The 18,940-nt window shown below is 47.9% G+C and overlaps 2 protein-coding genes across 5 annotated transcripts in view; both read left to right on the top strand.

Annotated features, from left to right (window-relative positions):
- Positions 1–18,940, top strand: part of CDPF1 (cysteine rich DPF motif domain containing 1) — a 271,203-nt gene that overhangs the window by 149,926 nt on the left and 102,337 nt on the right. The window lies entirely within an intron of this gene.
- The window catches only part of LOC134500873 (zinc finger CCCH-type antiviral protein 1-like), a 52,918-nt gene that overhangs the window by 7,358 nt on the left and 26,620 nt on the right, over positions 1–18,940 (top strand). For 3 of the 4 annotated variants that reach the window (XM_063308332.1, XM_063308330.1, XM_063308333.1), the window contains exons 2-4: positions 10,237–10,369; positions 17,690–17,990; positions 18,088–18,213. In XM_063308332.1, the coding sequence (XP_063164402.1) occupies positions 10,237–10,369; positions 17,690–17,990; positions 18,088–18,213 (560 nt within the window). The remainder of the gene's footprint in view (positions 1–10,236; positions 10,370–17,689; positions 17,991–18,087; positions 18,214–18,940) is intronic. The other variant, XM_063308331.1, reaches the window with a different exon arrangement.

Genomic DNA, 18,940 nt, shown 5'->3' with positions numbered 1-18,940 from the left:
AGCCTTTTGCCACAATTAGGGATTGAGGGAATAGAAAGAAAACGCAGCGGATCAGGCGGGCGGGCAGGATCAAAGGAATCGCTGAAAGGGCTTTGGAAAAGCTAACACTGATTGTGGCGGGAGGTGAATCAGGAGTGTCTGACCCTGCAGGGGTCAGGCCTGACTTCGCTGCCCACAGGGAGGAACTCATTGCTATCCCTGGCCCATTGTAGTGCCACAATTCCCAGTTGTGACAGAGGCAGGGCTGAAGGACAGCTGTAGCTGCTTCAGTCAGTCAAAAGCGATCACCGCGTCCTGTGCAGATTGATCCAATAGGCTGAGCGCCTTCTCCCTTCTCACTCTGGCATCATGAGGCTGCATTAGTCACTGATCTCTCTTGCATGCATGATATAATCTGGGGTTTTCAGTTTCGATTTCCTCTTCAGCTGCAGGAGGAAAGGTGGGGCTTAACCTCATCTGGTTTGGAGCCAGATAACTGCCGGCTGGCCCAGCCTGACTGTGGCCGACACGTCGCTTCGCAGCCTCCCCCAGAGACCCTTTGTTCTCAAGAGGGCCACGTGGGTCGCAGCACCCACCCCCAAGCCTTGGGCTGGCAGACTGCCAGTTAAAACATGCTAGGGCTGCAGGAAGGGAGGGTTTCTGGTTTGTCTGCCTGTCCCTCATCCAGGTGTGCAAGAGGGTGAGTGCAGAGAATGTGCCAGCATCATAGCTGTAATTGCGATATCCAGAGCTGGTGCTTCGGGCCTGCCGGTGGCGGATGCTGAGTGTCAAGAAACGGCAGAGGGGGTCATCAAGGCTGGGACTGTTGGCCAAGAAGGCCCATGACTTGGCACGAGTTGTCACCCAGTAAACTACACCGAGGCGGGAAGGGCCTTTGTTCTCTTTTATTCCTGTGCCCAGCAACAAGAGAGGCCTCCTGCCCGCGTGCAAGAGCCGCAAAGACCACACCTGGCTTCCCTTTTATACATTTTCTAGCAAGGAAATAAAGGCAATAAATCTCTTTATTGGCTGATTCTTTTAGCACTTGAGCAGTAACTCTACATGTGATCCCATAGTATCCCTTAGCATGTTCTGTGTTTTCTAAGACCCCCACCTTAGGGGTGTGCATTTTACTATGTTAATTAGCCCTTAGGTCACTAGCCCTTAGGTCAGCTAGTGGTCTCATGTGGAGGTCCCCTGTGCCAGCACCGAGTCATGTTTGGGGGGACGCTGCTTTCGTGACATTTTCTTGGCAGACTGTAGCGGGGGGGGGGTTGCCGTTGCCTTCCCCAGTCATTTGCATAAAGAAGTACGCATACATTCACAACCCAACGTACCTTTAAATGTACAAAGGGCTTGAACCATCTTGCTCCCTGCTGAAACATTTGCTAAGCATTCAGTTTATTCTTATGCACGCTTTACTTGCATCATATACCACTCAGCAACCACCTTCAACCATATTTGCAAAAAGCCTTCCGTAACTGAAGCCCACTATCTCACACTTCTTCTAAATCAACAAAGGTGCAGCACACTTCGTTTCTCAATGATGTGGGGAAGAGCTAAAACATGATCCTCACACCTCTGCCTGCCATAAATCTGCCCTGAACTTCCCAAATGTTGCTTAATGTCACTTCTAGTAACCAATCCTATGTGTGAAAGGTGAAAGGTCCCCTGCGCAAGCACCGAGTCACGTCTGACCCTTTGGGGGGATGCCGCTTTCGCGATGCTTTCTTGGCAGACTATAGAGCGGGGTGGTTTGCTGTTGCCTTCCTGGTCGCCACCTTCCCCAGCAAGCCGGGCGCTCCTTTTACCGACCTCGGAAGGATGGCGGCCAGCTACCCGAGAGAGAATCCGGCTTCCGCTGCGATCGAACTCTGGTCGTGGGGAGAGTTTCGGTCGCAATGCTGCCGCCTGCCACTCTGTGCCACACGAGGCTCTCGTGCTTCCCCTTTTTCTGGGTTCAGCAGTGGGGTTTCAGTTCAGCAGGCCGGTTTGTCTGCTCTCTGCCACCTGCTCAACCCACATCCTCTTGAAACTTAACTACAAGCATTTAATTTTTGTTTGTCTGCAAGCAAATGTCAAATCCTAATTTTTCCGTTGTGCCTTCAGAACTAGCGTCAACCAGGAGAGTTGGAAAGGAGCCTGAAGGGGTTAGTGGAGAATCCCAAAGTTTGGTGAACCTGCATCTCACGCTGAGCCATAGACTGCTTCACTTGGCCTGGTGTAATGATTGCCTTAATCCGACTAAAACGCTCAGACTCAAAATCACAGTTTAGGTTCTGGGTTTATTTAGAATAGGGTGCACACAAGTAAAAAGCTGAGAATGAGAAAAGCGCGCCTAAACTCAAACTAAATAGCATTGTTTCAAACATCAGCCCCCCCCCCTCGCATCCAGTACAACCCCACATTCCCAGGTGCTCCTAACGAGCTCTGCTGATCAACGGGTAAAAAGACCTTGACATTTAAGAGATAGCCCAAACACATTCCTCCCTGGCACAGTCCGGCACGTCTCCCGTACAAGGTTTATCGGCAGCACCCTCCCAGCCAGGAACACGTATCAACACTTTGGCAAGCGAACCGTTACGATGCAGAAACATCGCAACGGTGAACATGACATACCGCCCCCCCCCCAAAAAGAACTTTAAGCAGAGGGCTTTGAAGGATAAGCAACATGGAAAGCACGGATCAAATCAGGGGCTAGAACATGGCGTGCAGCAACCCGCTCAGGATGGGGAAAATGCTTCCAGCGGACCAGGTACTGAAGAGAGCCTCGAAGCCTGTGAGAGTCGAGCACCTCCTTGACCTCAAAGTGTTGCTGCCCATCAGTCATGACCGGTGGAGGGGGAGGTGGGCGTGGGTGCCACCGGGATGATTCTTGAGCAAGCTTGAGCAAACTGCAGTGAAAAACAGGATGCAAGCACTTCAAATTATGAGGCAAATCCAAACCAATAGTGACAGGATTGAGCACCGCAGTAACAGGGAAGGGTCCAAAAAACTTAGGAGCCAGCTTCTTAGAGGGCTGAGGAGACTTGATAAATTTTGTAGAAAGATAGACCAAATCCCCCACCCGAAAAACGGGCTGCTGGCGGTGGTGCTTATCAGCGTGCAGTTTATAGGAAGCCTGAGCCTCTCGTAGAGCGGTCTGAATAATGGGCCAGGAATCAGCCAGCTTAGAGCCCCAATCGCAGGCTGTAACAGCCGGGGTAGGAGGTTGGGGAAATTCCGGGATGGGGACAAAATTCCGACCAGAAACAATGCAAAAAGGGGTTTGCCCAGTGCTTTGGTGAACTGCATTATTGTAAACGACCTCAGCGAAAGGGAGCAAGTCAACCCAATCATCCTGATGGTAGTTTATGTAAGATGGAAGAAATTGCTCTAGGGTGGCATTAAGGACCTCAGTAGATCCGTCCGTCTGGGGATGCCAAGAGGTCGACAACGCCTGCTCAGTGCCAATCAGTTTCAAAAAAGCCCACCAAAACCTTGAGGTAAATTGTGTGCCCCTATCGGTCACCAAACGAGAGGGGCAGCCGTGCGGGCGGTACACGTGTACCAAGAAAAGCTTAGCCAGCTGCTGCGCCGAGGGAATGGAGGCACAGGGAATAAAATGAGCTTGCTTAGAAAAATAGTCCTTGACCACCCAAATGACAGTCTTCTTTTGACAGGGGGTAAGTCAACAATAAAATCCTTGGAGATCACATCCCAAGGGTGAGAAGGGTCAGCCACAGGCTGTAAGAGTCCCTGCGGTTTACCAGCGGAACGCTTGGACGTAGCGCAGACAGGGCAGGAAGCAACATAAGCCTTGACATCATTTCGCAAGGTGGGCCACCAAAATTGTCTTTGGACCAAATGGAGGGACTTGAGAAAACCAAAGTGACCAGCCTGCTTACTGTCATGAGAATGGGCCAGTATGGTGGTTGAGAGTCAGGCACGTACAAACGCCCCGCCACCCAGGCGAGGTCATGCTCAAGGGACACCTTGTCAGGATTAGCAAGAAGCCAGGGGTCAGACTTCAGCGCAGAAACAAAATTGGAGCGCAATCCGCCCAACAACCGAGGCATCTTGCAGACCAGAGGACGGTGCGCTGGAACCATAGACGAAGGAGACGAAGGCTGCCCCAAGTGCTGCTGCGCGTGACAGCGACCAGACCCAATTGCGGTCCCGACATGACAGTGCCAATGACATCGGAGACCGGGCCCGCGTCTTGCGGCAATCTGGAAAGGGCATCAGCCAAAACATTCTTTTTCCCTGGGATAAATTTAAGTTGGAAATTAAAACGGCTGAAAAACTGAGCCCAGCGAATTTGCTTTGGGCTGAGGCGTCTGGGTGTACGGAGCGCTTCGAGGTTGCGGTGATCCGTCCAAACCTCAAAAGGGCAAGTTTGTTGTTTATTCGTTTAGTCGCTTCCGACTCTTCGTGACTTCATGGACCAGCCCACGCCAGAGCTTCCTGTCGGTCGTCAACACCCCCAGCTCCCCCAGGGACAAGTCCGTCACCTCTAGAATATCATCCATCCATCTTGCCCTTGGTTGGCCCCTCTTCCTTTTGCCTTCCACTCTCCCTAGCATCAGCATCTTCTCCAGGGTGTCCTGTCTTCTCATGATGTGGCCAAAGTATTTCAGTTTGGCCTTTAATATCATTCCCTCAAGTGAGCAGTCTGGCTTTATTTCCTGGAGGATGGACTGGTTGGATCTTCTTGCAGTCCAAGGCACTCTCAGAATTTTCCTCCAAAAGGTGCCTCCAAGCCTCTAAGGCAGCCTTAACAGCAAAAGCCTCCTTCTCCCAAACATGCCAGCGCCTCTCCGTTTCAGAAAACTTTTGGGAGAGATAGGCACAAGGCTTCAAAAGCCCAGCAGAATCTTTTTGCAACAAAATAGCTCCAATAGAAAAATCAGAGGCATCAACCTGAACCACGAACGGAAGGTCCGGGTCAGGGTGGGAGAGGATGGGCTCTTCAGTGAAAAGAGCCTTCAGCCGATCAAAAGCAGCCTGACATGCAGGAGTCCAATTGAGCACGGCCCCCGGGTTCTTAACCTTGCGGGTTTCCCCCACCCCTTTAGAGCGCAACAAATCAGGGGTAGGGCAATCTCAGCGAACCCCCAGACAAAGGACCTGTAAAAATTGGCGAACCCCAGGAAACTTTGAAGTTGGCGCCGGGTGCGGGGCTGCTCCCAATTAAGCACTGCCTGAACCTCAACAGGATCCATTTCAACGCCCTTATCCGAAATCCTGTAACCAAGGTAATCCAAGCGAGACTTATGGAACTCACATTTAGAAAGCTTAGCATAAAGCTTGGCATTTCTGAGCTTGGTGAGAACCTGTTTAAGAAGCCACTCGTGCTCTTCCAAGGACTTAGTATAAATGAGGACATCATCCAAATACACCAAAACCCCTTTAAATAAGTGGTCATGTAACACCTCATTGATTAGTTGCATGAAAACTCCCAAAGCCCCCGCCAGTCCAAAAGGGAGAACCTTATACTGAAAAGAACCCAATGGGCAATTAAAAGCCATTTTCCATTCATCCCCTCCCGAATGCAAATCCGGTAGTAGGCTTCGTGGAGGTCCAACTTTGAGAAAACTCTGCCAGTGGACAGATGTGCAAGCATGTCCTTGACGAGAGGCAGAGGGTACTTGTTGGAGAGTGAGGCGGAATTTAACCCGTGATAGTCCGTGCAAAGTCTGAGGCTGCCATCCTTCTTTTCACAGAACAACACAGGAGCCCCAACTGGCGAGTTTGCCGGTTCAATGAACCCGCGAGCCAGATTTTTATCAATGAACTCCCACAATGCGGTGAGCTCTTTCTTAGTCATGGGGTAAATCTTCGGCTTCGGCAAGGGGACGTCAGGAAGAAGTTCAATGGAGCAGTCCGTCTTGCGGTGGGGGGGCAATTGGTCGGCTTCTTCCTCCCCAAAAATGTCAGCAAAGTCCAAGTACGTAGCTGGTAAACCCTCTAAGGGGGAAGGGGGAGCTATAGGATCTACAAGCTCCGCTCTCCCCGCTGTCAAAGCCAGGGAATGTCCCAGAAGAGGAGCTTGATAGAAGCCATCCTCAAAGGTAATAGAGCGGGACTTCCAATTGATGTAGGGATTATGAGAGGTGAACCAGGGAATCCCTAACACAATTAAAGGATTGCCCACCGGGGTAACGATGAATTGAATGAGTTCCATGTGCGACCCCATACGTAAAGTGACTTCCCCAGTAAACTGGGTGGCCGACCCCCCCCCCCCCGCCGTGGAGCCATCAAGTTGCTGAAAAATCAGCGGCTTCGGAAGAGGGAAGCAGGGCAAATCCAATGCCTTGACTAAGTCAGGATGGATCAAACATCTGGAACAGCCCGAGTCCAGCAAAGCCCAGACCTCCATGGACTTGGATCGATATCCCAATTCAATTTTGACAGCGAGGATAGGGCAATCAGCACTCACCATGTTGGAATTGCGCCCGGTTTCCACCACCTGCCCCGCGGCGCCGTTTAAGGCAGGTGGAAATCGTTTTCCGCCGGCTGTTCCAGAGCAGTCAAAGCGTCTCCCGGTGTGTAGACATCATCCTCGTGCGCAGTCGCCAGTGCCCCCGCCAGCCAGCGAGGAGGGTTGAGTGGTTTCTTTGTTGTCTTCTGTGGCAATTTAGATGGGCGATCCATCGCCTTAGCCTTGGGGCAGTCTGCTGCGCGGTGACCTGGTTTCCCACAGGTGATGCACTGTCCACGGGCAAAGCGGCGTTGCCTCTCAGCATCTCATCTAGAGCTTGATTGTAGCAAAGGTCCCTTTGTAGGGGTGGCAGGCTTGTCCTCCTTGGTGGCCATCATAAAGGTGCGCTGGGCATGTTCAGCTTTACCAGCGAGGCAAATCCAATCATGTAATGAGTTCGGATCGTCTCGCCCAAGTGCCCAGCGCAAGACCTAGCGATTGAGGCCATCCTTAAATCTATCAATCAAGGTGGCCTCGGACCATTCAGGAACTTTGCCTGCCAAAACCTTGAATTCCAGAGCATAATCAGCAACAGCCTTCTGCCCTTGCACCAGTTCCTTAAGAGTGTCCTTAGCCCTTTCTTTAGCCAAGGGATCCTTAAAATAGCGCTTCAGCGCGGCCAAGAAAGTATTGAAAGTGCCCAGGGCTGGTGCTCCAATCTCCGACAACTGGACATAACAGTCCGCAGCCCTGCCCTTCAACTTCGTGGCCACTGCCGAGATCTTCTCTTCCTCTGAAGAAAAGAGGTGGCCATGCTGGTGCATATAACTGGCGGCGTTGGTGAGGAAGAAAGACAAGTTAGCGGGGTCTCCATCAAACTTCACCTGGAAGTCCCGGGGAGTTCCTCCAACATGTGGGACTCCCCCAATGGACGAATTGGGGCCCCCACTACCGGAGTGGAGCCCCGCGGACCTGGTGGAAAGTCCCGTGGTTGGCTTCTTCTTTGTTCAGCCTGTGAGGGGGAAGTCGGGAGGCTGGGCGGTCCCATTGCTCCGGGACCTTGGACGATTTTCACGAGGTCCCCAAACGCAGCCGACATAGAGCGCAGCACGTGTTCCATGGACTCGATCTTGGATTCCAGGTCCTTGATCCTGTCAGGTGTGGCAGAGTCCTCTAGCCCCGGTTCCTCAGGTTGTGGGCTCCCTGACACGTCTGGGTGCACCTCCCTCGGAGTGTCGGGCCATCGCAGCTTCCACGTGGAGTGGGACGTCCCCAGCCGGGGGTCTGTCAGGGTATCCCATAAAAATTGTTCCTGCCCCGTCATGTCCTCCGCCGCTGGTTTCTTTGATCCCGGGCTAGAGCTGGAGTCCCCCGACTGGGGTGTGGGGTGGGGTGGGACGGGGCTCGGGTCTCCGCTTGGGAATGTTGACTCTGGAAGTTGTCCCGTCTCCTCCTCGAACTCCGTAGGATCCTTCCCCCCTTCTGCCCTCGCTAGTTCCCCTTTCGCAAGAAAATTTCTTGGTAAAGAGTAGCGAGGTTGGTTTGAACAAAGATTCTCAGCTTTATGTAATGATTGCCTTAATCCGACTAAAACGCTCAGACTCAAAATCACAGTTTAGGTTCTGGGTTTATTTAGAATAGGGTGCACACAAATAAAAAGCTGAGAATGAGAAAAGTGCGCCTAAACTTTAAATAGCGTCGTTTCAAACATCAGCACACACACCCCTCGCATCCAGTACAACCCCACATTCCCAGGTGCTCCTAATGAGCTCTGCTGATCAACGGGTAAAAAGACCTTGACATTTAAGAGATAGCCCAAACACATTCCTCCCTGGCACAGTCCGGCACGTCTCCCGTACAAGGTTTATCGGCAGCACCCTCCCAGCCAGGAACACGTATCAACACTTTGGCAAGCGAACCGTTACGATGCAGAAACATCGCAATGGTGAACATGACACTTGGTTTGAGAAGGTGGAATTAAATCTAGGCATTGGGGTTTCTGAGTTAGAGATTATGGCTTACTGTGTTGTATCCGAATGCAGTCAACTACAGGTAGTCCTCAGTTAACAACCATTCATTAGTGACAGCTCAGACCTATAACAGTGCTGAAAAAACCCGACTTATGACCAGTCCTCACACCTATGACCGTTGCAGTATCTCCACAGTCACATGATCACAGTTTGGGCGCTTGGCAAGTGGTTTGCATTTATGACCATCGCAGCATCCCATGGTCACATGGTCACCATTTTCAACCTTCCCAGCTGGCTGTGATGATTGCCTGAACCCAAATAAAATGCTCAAACTCCAAATCAAAGTTTAGGTTCTGATTTTATTTAGAATAGCGTGCAAACAGAAAGAAAGCTGAGAATGAGAAAAGCGTGCCCAAAGTCAAACTAAACAGCCCCACTTCCAACAACGTCCCCCCCCCCCCCCTTATTTCATTACAATCCTACATTCCCAGGTGCTCCTAACGAGCTCTGCTGATCAACAGGCAGAAAGACCTTGACATTAAAGAGATAACCCAAGCACATTCCTCCATGGCTGAGGCAAACAGAACTTTCTATACAAGGTTTATCAGCAGCCTCCCAGCCAGGAACGCACGTCAACACTCTGGCATGCGAACCGTTACGATGTTCAGCAACATTGAAACAGGGAACATGACACTGGCTTCTGGCAAGCAAAATTAATGGGGAACCACACAACTCACTTAACAACCATGTGGTTCACTTAATGACCATGGTGATTTTCTTAATAACCACAAAAAGTTGTAAAATTGGGTTGGATTCGTTTAATGACCGCTTCACTTAGCAACTGAAATTCCACTCCCAATTGTGGTTGTTAAGCGAGGACTACCTGTATGGCTAAATCAAACCCCAGCAGAGCATGAGGGGTGAGCCTAAAGATTTGGCATCTGGAACTGGAAGGAGGTGAGATTTTAAGGGAGGGGTTTTTTTCCAGTCTGCTCTTGTTCCATAGTGCTAAAAATGTAACGTGTGTGTTTAGATGTGATTACAGTGTGTATGTGGAAATTAAGCACCTGATTTTTCATGGCTGGCTGGGGAGTTCTGGGAGTTGAGGTCCACACATCTTCAAGTTGCCAAGGTTGAGAAACACTGAGCTAATGAATCAATTCATATTAAGCTTAAAACCTTCTTCTATAAAACTTGTAAAATAAGGATATGTGCCTGGGTTATTCTTTTAAAACTTCCCTCCAGGTCTCCCCAACTGGACAGTGTATTAGAAACCTCAACTGTGCTTGAACTGCAGTTTAATCATGCGATTTTAGCAAAGGAAGAGAAGGATGCTTTGAATCAAGTGATTTGACCTTTCAGATAAAGCTCTGAAAATGCTAAAACTTGTTTTCTGATAGTGACTCTGCGTGCTTAGGGATTGAGACACAGTTTTCGCACACTTTAATCTGTTCCACTGCAACAATTAACTTACAGCAGTGTTACTCAACCTTGGCCGCTTTAAGGTCTGTGGACTTCAACTCCCAGAATTCCCCAGCCTCCCCTAACCCTAACCCATGCTGGCTGGGGAATTCTGGGAGTTGAAGTCCACACAGCTTAAAGCAGCCAAGGTTGAGAAACACTGACTGAGAGTTGCTCTTAGATAATAATCATCAGTTTTCAAAGCCCAGAAAGTTTTGGTGTTTTTGGGGTTTGACTGTCACTCTGGAGTGCTCCTTCCAAGTTTTGGTGGGACTTATTCCTTGGTGTTTTTTCCGGGCAGGGCAGCATTTCAGCACTGCAGACAAGAAAGGTTTCCATATACAGTATGTTTCCATATATGCAATTATAATTTTAGGAACTTTGCATAGTTTACTTACCTCTGTTTCTTTTATTCTCTTCTAGCAATTGCAAGTACTCTCATGACATTTTATCAGAAGGTAACCGGAAAGTTTTGAAGAATCATGACCTCTCTGGCCTCAATGAAGAGGAACTGTGTGTGTTGCTTCTCCAAAACGACCCTTTTCTTTTACCTGATGTAAGTTGTGCAAACTTACCGATCGGTTATTTGTTACGGGGCCACCAATCTGAGAGACCCTGGTTGTAGAATTGGTCTGGCAAGAATAGAATTTGTTGGCTTAGGTCCAACTCTGGATAATCTATACTTCCTGACTGTTTCTGCTTATGATATGAAAGATAAAATATATAAAATCCTTGCTCAATATATAAGGGTAGGGATGTTGTACAGCCACAACATGTTGAAAGTTATACAGGTAGTCCCCACTTAACAACCATTCATTTAGTGACAGCTCAGACTTACAACGGTGTTGGAAAAAACTACTTACAACCAGTTCTCACACTTAAAACTGTCACAGTGTTCTTGCAGTCACATGATCACGATTTGGGCACTTGGCGACCGGTTCACATTTATGACTGTCTCAGCATCCCGTGGTCACCATATTTGACCTTCCCAGCTGGCTTCTGGCAAGCAAAATCAATGGGGAGCTGCATGCTTCACTTAACCACCACATGGTTTGCTTAATACCCATGGTGATTCGGTTAACAGCAAAAAAGGTCATAAAATCTGGTCAGATTTCACTTACTAACCACTTGGCTTAGCAACCAAAATTCCGGTCCCAATTGTGGTCATTAAGCGAGGACCACCTGTATTGTTATTTGTTTTGTTGTTTATTCATTCAGTAGCTTCCGACACTTCGTGACTTCATGGACCAGCCCACGCCAGAGCTTCCTGTCGGTCGTCAACACCCCCAGCTCCCCCAGGGACGAGTCCGTCACCTCTGGAATATCATCCATCCCCCTTGCCCTTGGTCGGCCCCTCTTCCTTTTGCCCTCCACTCTCCCTAGCATCAGCATCTTCTCCGGGCTGTCCTGTCTCCTCATTATGTGGCCAAAGTATTTCAGTTTTGCCTTTAATATCGTTCCCTCAAGTGAGCAGGCTGGCTTTATTTCCTGGAGGATGGACTGGTCTGATCTTGCAGTCCAAGGCACTCTCAGAATTTTCCTCCAACACCACAGTTCAAAAGCATCAATCTTCCTTCTCTCACCCTTCCTTATGGTCCAGCTCTCGCAGCCACATGTTACTACGGGGAACACCATTGCTTTAACTATGCGGACCTTTGTTCTCAGTGTGATGTCTCTGCTGTTAACTATTTGATTGAGATTTGTCATTGCTCTTCTCCCAAGGATTAAGCGTCTTCTGATTTCCTGACTGCAGTCAGCATCTGCAGTAATCTTTGCACCTAGAAATACAAAGTCTTTCACTGCTTCTACATTTTCTCCCTCTATTTGCCAGTTATCAATCAAGCTGGTTGCCATAATCTTGGTTTGCTTCAGGTTTAGCTGCAAGCCAGCTTTCGTTACACAGATTCCTCAGGAGGCATACAAGATGACTTGGTATCCCCATATCACTAAGAACTTGCCACAATTTGTTATGGCCCACACAGTCAAAGGCTTTAGAATAGTCAATAAACCAGAAATAGATGTTTTTCTGAAACTCCCTGGCTTTCTCCATTATCCAGCGGATATTGGCAATTTGGTCCCTAGTTCCTCTGCCTTTTCTAAACCCAGCTTATACATCTGGCAATTCTCACTCCATGAATTGCTGAAGTCTACCTTGCAGGATCTTGAGCATTACCTTACTGGCATGTGAAATGAGTGCCATTGTTCGATGGTTTGAACATTCTTTAGTGTTTCCCTTTTTTAGTAGGGGGATATAAGTTGATTTTTTCCAATCTGATGGCCATTCTTGTCTTTTCCAAATTTGCTGGCATATAGCATGCATTACCTTGACAGCATCATCTCACAGGATTTTGAACAGTTCAGCTGGGATGCCGTCGTCTCCTGCTGCCTTGTTATTAGCAATGCTTCTTAAGGCCCATTCAACCTCACTCTTCAGGATGTCTGGCTCTAGCTCCCTGACCACACCGTCAACGCTATCCCCGATATTGTTATCCTTCCTATACGGGTCTTCTGTATATTCTTGCCACATTTCCTTGATCTCTTCTTCTTCTGTTAGGTCCTTGCCATCTTTGTTTTTGATCATACCCATTTTTGCCTGGAATTTACCTCCAATGTTTCTAATTTTCTGGAAGAGGTCTCTTGTCCTTCCTATTCTATTGTCTTCTTCCACTTCCGCGCATTGCTTGTTTAAAAATAATTCCTTATCTCTTCTGGCTAGCCTCTGGAATTTTGCATTTAATTGGGCATATCTCCCCCTATCGCTGTTGCCTTTTGCTTTCCTTCTTTCTTGGGCTACTTCTAGTGTCTCCGCAGACAGCCATTTTGCCTTCTTGGTTTTCTCTTTCTTTGGGATGTATTTTGTTGCCGCCTCCTGAACAATGTTGCAAACTTCTTTCCATAGTTCTTCCGGGACCCTATCTACTAAGTCCAGTCCCTTAAATCTATTCTTCACCTCCACTGCATATTCCTTAGGAATATTAGTGAGCTCATATCTAGCTGATCTGTGGGTCTTCCCTAATCTCTTTAGTCTGATCCTAAATTGTGCAAGAAGAAGTTCGTGATCTGAACTACAGTCAGCTCCAGGTCTTGTTTTTACCGACTGTATAGATGTCCACCACCTTTGGCTGCAAAGGATGTAGTCAATCTGATTTCAGTGTTGTCCATCTGGGGAAGTCCATGTATAAAGCCGTCTCTTAGGTTGTTGGAAGAGAGTGTTTGTTATGCAGAGTGAATTGTCTTGGCAAAATTCTATCAGCCTATGTCCTGCTTCGTTTTGTTCTCCCAGGCCATGCTTACCTGTAATTCCAGGTGTCATTTGACTGCCCACCTTAGCATTCCAGTCTCCCGTGATGAAAATAACATCTCTTTTAGGCGTGTTGTCCAGTAGGTGCTGCAGATCCTCATAGAACTGCTCTACTTCAGCTTCTTCAGCATCTGTGGTTGGGGTGTATATTTGGATCACTGTGATGTTAGATGGCTTGCCCTGAATTCGAATTGAGATCATTCTGTCATTTTTTGGGTTGTATCCAAGCACTGCTTTAGCCACTTGACTATTAATTATGAAGGCTACTCCATTCCTTCTGTGGTCCTCTTGTCCACAGTAGTAGATCTGGTGGTCATTTGATGTGAAGTGGCCCATTCCAGTCCATTTCAGTTCACTGACGCCCAAATGTCTATCTTTAATCTTGACATCTCACCAATAACCACATCCAATTTGCCCTGGCTCATAGATCTTACATTCCAGGTTCCAGTGGTGTGTTGATCCTTAGAACATCGGATTCGCCGTTCACCACCAGCACCGTTGGCCGCTAGCCGTCCTTTCGGCTTTGAGCTAGCTGCGTCATCATGTCTGGGGCTAGTTGAACTCATCCTCTGTTCCTCCCCAGTAGCGTTTTGACCATCTTCCGACCTGGGGGTCTCATCTTCCGATGGTATACCGACATATCTCTGGTTGTACTGATCCATTTAGTTTTCACGGCAAGAATACTGGGGTGGGTTGCCATTACCTTTCCCAGGGATCGCATTTAGTCTGACCTCTCTGTCATGACCTTCCCGTCTTGGGTGGCCCTTCACGGTTTAGCTCATGGTGTCACTGAGGTGCTCAAGCTCCCGCACCATGACAAGGTAACGATCCTTTGCTCAGGATTGTTATTTGTAGGATTTACTTATTCCATTTTTATGGCTGCCAGCTGCAGAGTCACTCTAGGTGGCTAACAAGGGTTAGTACACAAACATTCCTTTCACTGCTTTATATTTGAATGGCCACTTAATAAATATACAAGTGGATCAAGACAACCTTGTCTTACATTAGATTGTTCAGGTTTACTTTCTCCTTGGAGGTCCAGTTTGCATGCCATATTAAACCATGATTTAATACTATAAAGGCTTCTTTTGACGGTGTTTGCAAAACTGTGATTTTGAAGACTGATGAAGACTTCTTCTTTGTTCATGGCTTCTTTGCGGAATGTTGGCACAATAATATTGACTGCCACACTAGCATTTCAGTTGCAAACAATACTTTGTTTGATTATCCATTCTGTAAAGTTTTATAAAAGATCTTCAAGTGTCCAATAATATTAGAGTAGTAATTGATATTTTCCCTAAAAATTCAGAGAAGCCTAATAATCTCTAGTGGTTCTGTTAGTTGTAGAAAAGGCCTTTGATATGGTCTAGTGGACATTTTTGAGGTAAGTTTTGTTTGAATCTGGGTTTCCTCTGGCTGTTATCAGTTAGATCAATGTGCAGTATTCTGTTCCTTCTGCTTCAGATTTTTTTTTTTCTTATCATTTAAGCTGTTCCACCCGACTCTTATTTAGCAGACAGATCTAGGTTAACGCATGTTTCGAATTATTATGGATGTATACACATGTGGTTTAGCATCATTATTGCAGTTGGCTGTTTTAGGGTTAGTATTTGTTTACTGGATTGCTGCTAACCTGATCATTTAAAAAAGGTACATTGGAACAGTCAACCTCAGGGCTTCACACCAGGATTCCATGGCACCCCAGGGTTCCACAAGAGGTCACTGGGGGTTCCCTGGGAGATCACGATTTATTTAAAAATTATTTCAAATTTGTGCCGCTTCACACTAAAGAGGTAAGTTTCATTCTTTATTTTTAGTTTAAGAACACTATTAATGCAACTATGCAGGCCTACACAGGAAAGGGTTCCTCCAGGGTCAAAATGTTGAGAAAGGCTGGTCTACCTATAGAAGTTGTGGTTTCTCCATCTCTGGAGCTTTTAAGAAGAGGCTGGACAGCCTCCTCAACGAATTGGTTTTCTTACACATTGTAGAGGGTTGGACCAGATGATCTTGTGGTCCCTTTCAGCTCTATAATTGTAGAGAGTAAGGAAGATGGCCTTGATGAGACTTTGACATTGCCTAAGCAAAAGGGGCTAAAGCATTTTTAAAGTCTAGAATGTCCAGATAACATTTGGAAGCTGCTCAGGCAGACACCTCCCTAATTCACTGAAATATAAGTATGTGGGAGGACTGTGAGGTTCCAGCCACCCTCTGAATCAGAAAACAAAACTCTTTCTGAGTCAGAAGGGGAAACAGAAACTTACCAGGCAGAAACTGGGAAAGCAAAACCAAGAAATGACTCAGCAGTGCAGGAAAAGTCGCTGACGCTGATTGGCCAGTCTTTGGAGGAAGATTTGAATCCTCCAATCAGCGTTCACAAATGACGTGCAGAAAAGTGCACGAAGGAGAAGTCAGCCCAATTGGCTGCAGAAGGGAATGAGTGCGCAAAGGATCGGCATAAAAGGCAGACGTGCGAAGAGCAAGCTGCCGGAGACAACCGACCCTTCGAGCTTGCAGTTCCAGCAGAAGAGTCCTTACCCTTGTCGGAAACCTCATCTGTGGCCGGAGGGGAATCGGCGCCAGTGTTTCCTATCGGAGAGGACTTGGATCCTGCAACTGCTGCCACCAAGAATCTTCTCCCTGTCAACCTCAGCCTCGCTTCCAGCTTCGGACCTCTTTGTTGCCATTCTGCGCATTCCAGGGGCACCTCCAGCCTGGCTTCGAGCTTCCAGTCGTATGCAGAATCTTCAGCCCAGCTTCGTTGTGCTTCAAGTCCTCAGCCTTGACTTGAATCGCCAGTTCAGCCTTGTTGCGCTTCCAGCTCCCAGCCTTGTCCAGAGTCTCCAGTACAGCTTCGTCGTGCCTTTGATCTCCAGTCTTGCCTTGGAACTTCAGCCCAGTCTCGCCGCGTCCTGGTTGCCCAACGTTGTTCAGGAACTTCAGATCTATCTTGTCGTGAATCGGGTTTCCCACCTCGTCTAGAACCTGTGGTCCAGTCCGGTCGTGTTTCAAGCTCTCTGCCTAGTCAAGAACCTCCAGTCCACCCTAGTTGTGTGCCAAGCTTTCAGCCTAGCCCGGAGTCTTCAGCCAAGTCCAGTCTTGTTTCAAGTTATCAGCCCTGTCCTGAGTCTTCAGCCCAGAGTCTCCAGTCCAGCCTGAGTCACCGAGCCCAGTGCAGTCCTGCCTCTGGAACCAAACCTCGTCCAGTGGTTCCAGTTCGGTTCTCCCCAGTTCTCCAGTGCCAGCCTAGTTCGGGTGGTGTTCCAGATCGCGGACACTCATCTCCAGCTCCAGTTTTGCCACGTGCCCTAGCCTCTTCCAGTTTCCCAGCTCCAGTCAGCGAATCCTGCCTAGCTGTTTTGCCAGTCTCCTCCTGCAACCTTGCCAGCTCCCCCATTGTTACCCGGGTGGTCTTGATCAGAACCAGCCCACCTCATTGATCACAAGGACTTATTATTGTAAACAGTTGTACTAATAAAGAGTGGTTTTGACAATAAACCTGCCTGGCTGCCTCATAGTCTGAACCGGATGAGGAAGTCCAGCACAATCAGACTTGAAAGTTTCTGCTATTGTAGCCAATCTCAATAAACGTTTTTGCCTTCCTGGGGAGTTGATTTCATAGTCTGGTCTGCCTAACAGAGCTGACATCAATTCTCTGATTCTATGAAAATAGTTTGTAACCCTTTTAAAGGCCATCAAACTTCTCCAGTCTTGCCATCTGAACAGATCTGAACAACGGTCACTTTACAGTAGTTCTGGAATAAGGGTGGAATGTTGCTGCTCTGTATGTATATATATATATATATATATAAGCACAAATGACCAGAAATGTAGGGCCTTTCATTCCTAAACAGGTGAAAAGAGCAAATCATATTACAGGTGGTCCTCATTTAATGACCATTCATTTAACGACCATTTGTTTGGATTTATGATGGTGCTGAGAAAACCGACTTACAAATTACAGGTAGTCCTCACACTTACGGCCATCATAGCATCCCCACAACCACGCGATTGCAATTTGGGCACTTGGCAAGGCAACAGGCTAGAAACCAGGAGGCTGTGAGTTCTAGTCCCGCCTGAGGCACAAAAGCCGGCTGGGTGACCTCGGGCCAGTCACTCTCTCTCAGCCCAACCCACCTCACAGTGTTGTTGTTGGGGAAAAGAGGAGGAGGAAGGAGTATGAGGTATGTTCGCTGCCTTGAGTTATTTATAAAAAAAAATAAAGGGATAGTAAGTAAGTAAGTAAATAAATAAATTTACAGCCAGTGCAGTGTCCCACAGTCATGTGATCACCATTTTCAATCTTCCCAGCCAGCTTTTGGCAAGCAAAATCAGTACAGAACTGCGTGATTCGCTTAATGACTGCCACAGAAAAGTTGCAAAATTGGGTCAGATTTGCTTAATGACTGCTTCTAGCAACCAAAATTCAGGTCCCAATTGTCGTTAAGTGAGGACTACCTGTTTTTAAATGTAGGCCATTGTTCCGTGATTTTTAAATAGAGGAGGCTAAGTTAGGGTCTCAAAACTGGTGCCCAGAATGTTAACCGCTAGGACTTTTTCCTACTTTCTGTGCAGCCCCCAACAGAAGAATATCGGGGTCTCTCTGTTGCTCCATCTTTCCAGGTTTGCGGTGCCTATAACAAAGGGGAAGGGAGCTGCCCTCAGCAAGATAACTGCACCCAGCTTCACATCTGCCGCTACTTTCTCAAAGGAGAGTGCAGGTTCCCCCATTGCAAGAGGTCGCACAACCTCCTGGACCCCAATTCTGTGAGGCTGCTGCTCCCTGAAGGCCTGGACAGCAACGTGATTTGGAACATCCAGATGATCTGCGACGCCAGAACCGCTGCCTTGAGGGAAGACCTCACTTCCTACAGAAGTGAGCGCTTACACATTTGCAAGCTTCGCGGGCCATTTCCTGTAGCAGAACCCCCCTTTTCTCAAGCCCTTCTTGAAACTCCTCTCTGTTCTTGTAGGATCCTCCACAAATCCCACCCCTGGAGCAAGTGGAGAACGCTCAAACGCTGCGCGTCCAAAAGACGACAGACACCGGCCAACACCTAACGCTAAAGATTTTGTGAATCTAGGCCATCCTGACCAAGGTGAGCCAAAGTCTTTTTTAGTTGGCCTAACTGTGACGACTTCAGTGTCTCTGGCTGTTGGAGACAAGCCCTGGGCTTCAGCTTGGGTCAATCTACAATGAGGTGCCCACATCTGTATTTGTATTCATCTGTCTGGATCAGTGTTTCTCAACCTTGGCAACTTTAAGATGGGTGGACTTCAACTCCCAGAATTCCCCAGCCAGCGCATGCTGGCTGGGGAATTCTGGGAGTTGAAGTCCACCCATCTTAAAAGTTGCCAAGGTTGAGAAACGCTGGTTTAGATTTATAGGTTGGGAAAGGAGAAATTTTATGAGGCAGAGGGTAGTACATTCTTCGTCACATAACTTCTGCTTCATTAGATTAGTATTAAATTTTAACAAAAGGGAATTTAAATTAGTAAATGATAGTAGATGATCTCCCAAGATGATCTTCCAAGATACCTCACATTCTAGGAAGGTCACCCCCAGATCATACAGTGCACCACATGCTAAAGGAGTTCCCCCACGTTTCACCTGTCAAGATGGATCCTTGAAATTGGACCTTTCCTGAAAAAAGGGGAAAACAAGTAATTCCAGTCAGTGGTTCTTGAGTGATAGAACTTGGGAGTCTTTCCCAGGCAGCCCCAGTTCATGTGAAACTGGTCCTGAGCAAAGCACTGAGAGGCCCTTCTGCGTTTGCGTCCTGGTGGAAAAGAGCATCGTTCTGTGGCTTTTACTAAGAGAGGATA

This window comes from Candoia aspera, chromosome 7, assembly GCF_035149785.1.
Source record: "Candoia aspera isolate rCanAsp1 chromosome 7, rCanAsp1.hap2, whole genome shotgun sequence".
In the NCBI taxonomy this organism is placed as follows: domain Eukaryota; kingdom Metazoa; phylum Chordata; class Lepidosauria; order Squamata; family Boidae; genus Candoia; species Candoia aspera.
Note: the sequence above shows the minus strand (reverse complement) of the source record. Positions and strands in the feature narration are given on the sequence as shown.